General features: G+C 43.4%; 1 protein-coding gene across 2 annotated transcripts in view; it reads left to right on the forward strand.

Moving 5' to 3' along the window:
* The first annotated feature begins 1,094 nt into the window (after positions 1-1,094).
* The window catches only part of LOC101850736 (importin-7), a 30,002-nt gene continuing 26,190 nt past the window's right edge, over positions 1,095-4,906 (forward strand). For both annotated transcript variants that reach the window (XM_013084914.2, XM_005102506.3), the window contains exons 1-2: positions 1,095-1,318; positions 4,218-4,299. In XM_013084914.2, the coding sequence (XP_012940368.1) occupies positions 1,235-1,318; positions 4,218-4,299 (166 nt within the window). In that variant the 5' untranslated portion in view covers positions 1,095-1,234. The remainder of the gene's footprint in view (positions 1,319-4,217; positions 4,300-4,906) is intronic.

A 4,906-nucleotide genomic window follows, 5' to 3' on the forward strand; every position in this document is an offset into this window, starting at 1 on the left:
AACAGCAAACTCAAAAAGCCAACGCTGTCACCTACCAGCTCGCACCCCTCTTATCTCATCCAAACATCTCCATGGACACAAAGAGACAGCTTATCACCTCAATATTCATAACGACATTATGTTATCAGTGCCAGACCTAGACTTTAAGCAAAACCAATAAAAGCAAAATCACTGCATGCGAAATGAAATGTCTCCGCAAAACACTTAACATCACCAGACGAGACACTGAGACAGGCAGAGAAATGAAGGGAAGTAAGAGCAGCTATTGGCACTGAGTCATGCCTGCGTTACATTGAAATACAGAGGATAAAATGGTTTGGCCATCTGTTACGCATGTCACCTGACCAACCAGCCTCGAAAGCCTGCAACACCAAGCACTCAGGCTATAAAGGAAGAGGAAGGCCACGCAAAAGGTGGATCGAGGGTGTCAAGGAAAGCCTAAGAAAACATAACATCACAACTGAAAGAGCTGCGGAGCTGGCCTATCATAAAAACTGCATCTTCCCATGACGCTTAACGGCAACAGAGGATGAAAAAGTAAAAGGTAAACTGAATTAAAATGTATGAATCAAAGAGAGAGAGAGAGAGAGAGAGAGAGAGAGAGAGAGAGAGAGAGAGAGAGAGGGAGAGAGCATTTATATGTTTGTCGAATCAAATTCCACAACAAATTTGGCCTAGGCCAAAGAGGTATAATTAGTACTAGATCTAGAGTTCATGATTGAAAATAGTTACTGTGCGCCGAAAGGCCTTTCAATCGTCTCCGGAATGGCGGCGCGTCCTTCAAATTTGACACTCGTGACGTCACAGTCTAGATCTCTAGTTCTATTTACAACGTCTTTGGCCTGGGCCAAGAACGTGATTATGAGAAGGTTAAAGCCGCAATGGCGCAAATACATCCCTCAGTTGATAGCTCTAGGGCCTATGGGCGACAGTCACTGTTCAAAAGGAGGAGAGACAAGTTGAATAAGAGCAAAACTGAAATAAACCTCAGCATATTTCTCTTAAAACAAAGGTAAATCAATTTTGCCCTCTGTTGTTCATTGTTTAGCCCATCTATTTTCGCGGAATATTGCGACTTTAGAATAACCGTAATTTCCCATCAACAAATCTACTTCCTTTTGGCGCTACACGAGGAGAGGTGAGAAGGAGAGAAACTGCCAGGGCAGAAGTATTTCGACGGATTTTGTATATTATTTTACCTACAGCGTTTCGGAAGAAGCCAGACTTGTTCAAAATGGAAGTAACAAAACTAGTGGAAGTGTTGCGTGCCACTCTTGATCCAAATCAACGAGAACAAGCTGAGCAACAGCTGACCGAGGTGAGTACTCTGTTCTGTAGACTGTAGTCACTGTAGACTGTGTAGAACTGTAGACTACTCAAGTTCAAGACTAAACTAAGTCAAGTACTGTCACTAGTCACTGTAGACTGTAGACGGTATTGACCAGAAACTCTAAAACTAAATCTAAATAGCCTACCCTACAGGTAACAGTACAGTCCTACAGAATCAAAACAGCGAGGTGAGAATAACCCATGTCTTGCTCTTCTCACCCAGGGTGAGAATAACCCATGTCTCGCTCTTCTCATCCCGGGTGAGAATAACCCAGGATGGATTGTACTATTGTACTTTAGTAGACTTAACCGGCCACCCGTCTCGGCCCGTGATTACTACGCACGCATAGCCTAACTACTACGCACTCATAGTACTCTACGTGCGGACAAAAGGTAGTTCCGCGGGCGACTTCATGCACAGCGCAAGCCAGCAGCGACTGGCGAGGCGAGGTGAGCGAGAGGTGGTTGTTGAGGGCGGGCAGGGGATTTAACTTTGGTGGACCACCGTGTATCATACCAACAGTGGGGAGGGGGGGGATTCAGGGGGGCTTGCCCCCCTGGAAACTACAATAAAGAAAACACAAAAATGCGGGTGCTTTTTCGGTAGTTCCCACCCCCCTTATTTGGGCGCTTTTTCGGTAGTTCCCACCCCCCTTATTTGATAGAGCCTGACCTACATCTAGAGATCTATATACGTTTGATTCGCGGCAAGCTAAGATGTCAAACCTAACAACTGCAAAACATTAAATTGTGGTAAAATTCAGGGGGGCATGCCCCCCTGAAACCCCCCACCTTGTTTTTATTAGGTCAGGGGGGCAAGCCCCGTGAAACCCCCCTACTCTTGGGGCCAAAACCGGCGAATAACAAATGCGGGGTGGGAACTACCGAAAAAGCGCCCTTATTTGAGCCTGACCTAGATTACATCTAGATCTACATCTAGATCTAGATATATCTAGACTAGATCTAGATCTAGACTATACATTTGATTCGCGGTGAGCTAAGATATCAAACCTAACAACTGCAAAACATTAAATTATTGTAAAATTCAGGGGGGCATGAAAAAACCCCCTTCCTATTTTTATTAGGTCAGGGGGAAAGCCCCCCTGAAAGCCCCCTACCTACTCTTGTGGGCAAAACCCGTGAATAACAATTGTGGGGTGGGAACTACCGAAAAAGATCATCGAAAAAGGCTCACTACCGACACTGAGGGGGATATGGCGGACCGGCAGCTGGCGTTTACACACTTACAGGGCTTGAAATAGACCGCGGCAATTTGTCTTGGTGCCTTTGCAATTTGCCGCAATGCCCTTAAAATCACAGGGTCAACCGCGGCAATTTTTGCTGTGCCCTTGTTTTTAATTTTTAAAAATGTGATGCCATGAAAATAAATCAATATAATTTGTCCTGTGCTGTCACTTGTGGGAAAAAAAGAAAAGAAAGTTATACAATGTAGAAACGTCTTGTCGGGTTCGCCATCGTGACCGGTCATTGAACCTACATCACAAGGTACTGCATCGTGTGAGCACCGGTTGTTGGGGTCACCAAAGTTCATTCAAAGTCTGAACACCGCGAAGTATGGGACTCCGGAATAGGGGGAAATTATTGATTTTTTTTTCAAAGATACACGTGAGGAAAGGGGGGGGGGGGGGGGTATGAAGACATCCAGTCAGAGTTGTCTGAAATCTCATCAAAACTTCAGTCTGACACTGCTCAGCTTGACAATTGTGTCAATTTTGTCAAGGCTAGTGCAAACACTCACACCAATGATAACCAAACCTCAGTAAGCCAGTCTTTTTCTAGATATTATTGTGTGTGCCAAACATATTTTCAATATTCTGATCCAGTCATTAAGTCATATGACATGCTGATTGTTTAGGTCTTTTTTAGATCTAGGTCTATTGTCTATTCGGACACCAACACGATGCGTAGGAGTATCAGCCCCGGTAACTTCAGCCCTGATCCCTCTTGGGTAATTTCCAGTAAAACAAGGGAGGGAGTGAGAATAGCGAGACATAGGTTATTCTCACCCGGGGTGAGAATAACCACTTCCTTCTGAGATAGCCTGCCCAGCCTAGACGTAGGACATGCGGCTAAACGTAGATACTAGGAACGCACCTTGCTTATTTTAGTAATGTAATGTCATCGCATCCTGGGGTACCCACAGACTATTTGAAGATCGCTTATATTGTTGATGCTCAGAACAGTAAGAACGCTGATGCTTGAAATTGAAACACGGTAAACGCAAAGACAATAAAGCGCGCGAAAATTGCTGTAAAGATGCCCGGAGATTCTAGACTCTATGCTAGACTCTAGATTTCTATGTGATTTTTACTTGCAAGACTTGAGACTGGTCTATGTGTAAATAAATGCCTTGCATTATGGGGGGGGGGGGGGGGGGGGCTTTAAATTCTTAGGGTTTCTAAATCTAGCCTCCCTGCTTTGTCACGAAATAAATACAAAACTGATTTGAAATAGAAGGCGCCTCCTCTTATCCTGTCATACTGTTATTATACAACAGGCATGTATGTTTAGGCTACCAAGTGAGTAGGTTCTTTACATACTGTGTTACTGTTAGCATTTTCAGAATAAAAAAAGAAAGGCAAGGTTTCAATATGCAAGCATGGATCATCCAACAAAATTTTAAGAATAAAAGAAAGATTTGGGGATGAATTTAGATAAGATGTAGTATTGTGGTATCTTGATATCACTTTGATGGGAAAAGTTCCAAACTATAGGCCTCATAGTGCACCCGCCTACGCAGAAGAAAATTTTATTTGTATATATATCAATAGGCTGCTGTGCTCTATAAATATCAGGATGTTTTTGCTTGTTACCACTTATATTGTTTGTGCTTATGGTTTTTTTTGGGTATACTTCTGTTGTTCTAGGTTCACAAGATCATTGGCTTTGCCCCAGTGTTGCTACAAGTCGTGATGGCTGATCAAGTAGATATGCCTGTTAGGCAGGCAGGTAAGTATTTGTTCTTTCCGTTACTCTGTAAATTTAGTTGTGCTATACCGTATGCAATGTTTTATGGCCAATTACCAATGTCAGTCTCTATTTCATGAGATTGTTCAGTGACCTTGGCCATACATTATAATTTCCATTGATTGGTAGGGTTTTAGAGACCAGTTCTTCATGACCCTGAGAATATCTGGAACACTTCATAGCTCTTGTCGGCAGCATATATGTCTGAGATGAGACCAGAGACCTAAACAAGTACAGTCGAACCTGTGTAAGACGGCCACCCATTGTCAAGGAGAAAAGTGGCCGTATAAGACAGGTGGCCGTCTTAGGCAGGACTGATCGAGATGAAGAAAACAAACCATTCCTTTCTGAGAAAACAAACCCATCCTTTCTGAGGTCCCAACCGAAGGTAGTTGCTTCATTGTTGTTGTTTTCGCTGGGTTTTCTTTTCTTTTGTTGCTGCTTTTGTGCACGGGTGACAATAAAACGAAATGTGTCAGACTAGGAGGATCAAGTGCTATGGTGAAACAAACACACACACTACCACTCGGAGAACAAGCGACGTTTCTGTCACAAGTTCATGTTGACGTCCTTTGTTACTTTGTTACAG

Source organism: Aplysia californica, unplaced genomic scaffold (assembly GCF_000002075.1).
Source record: "Aplysia californica isolate F4 #8 unplaced genomic scaffold, AplCal3.0 scaffold00328, whole genome shotgun sequence".
Classification (NCBI taxonomy): Eukaryota; Metazoa; Mollusca; class Gastropoda; order Aplysiida; family Aplysiidae; genus Aplysia; species Aplysia californica.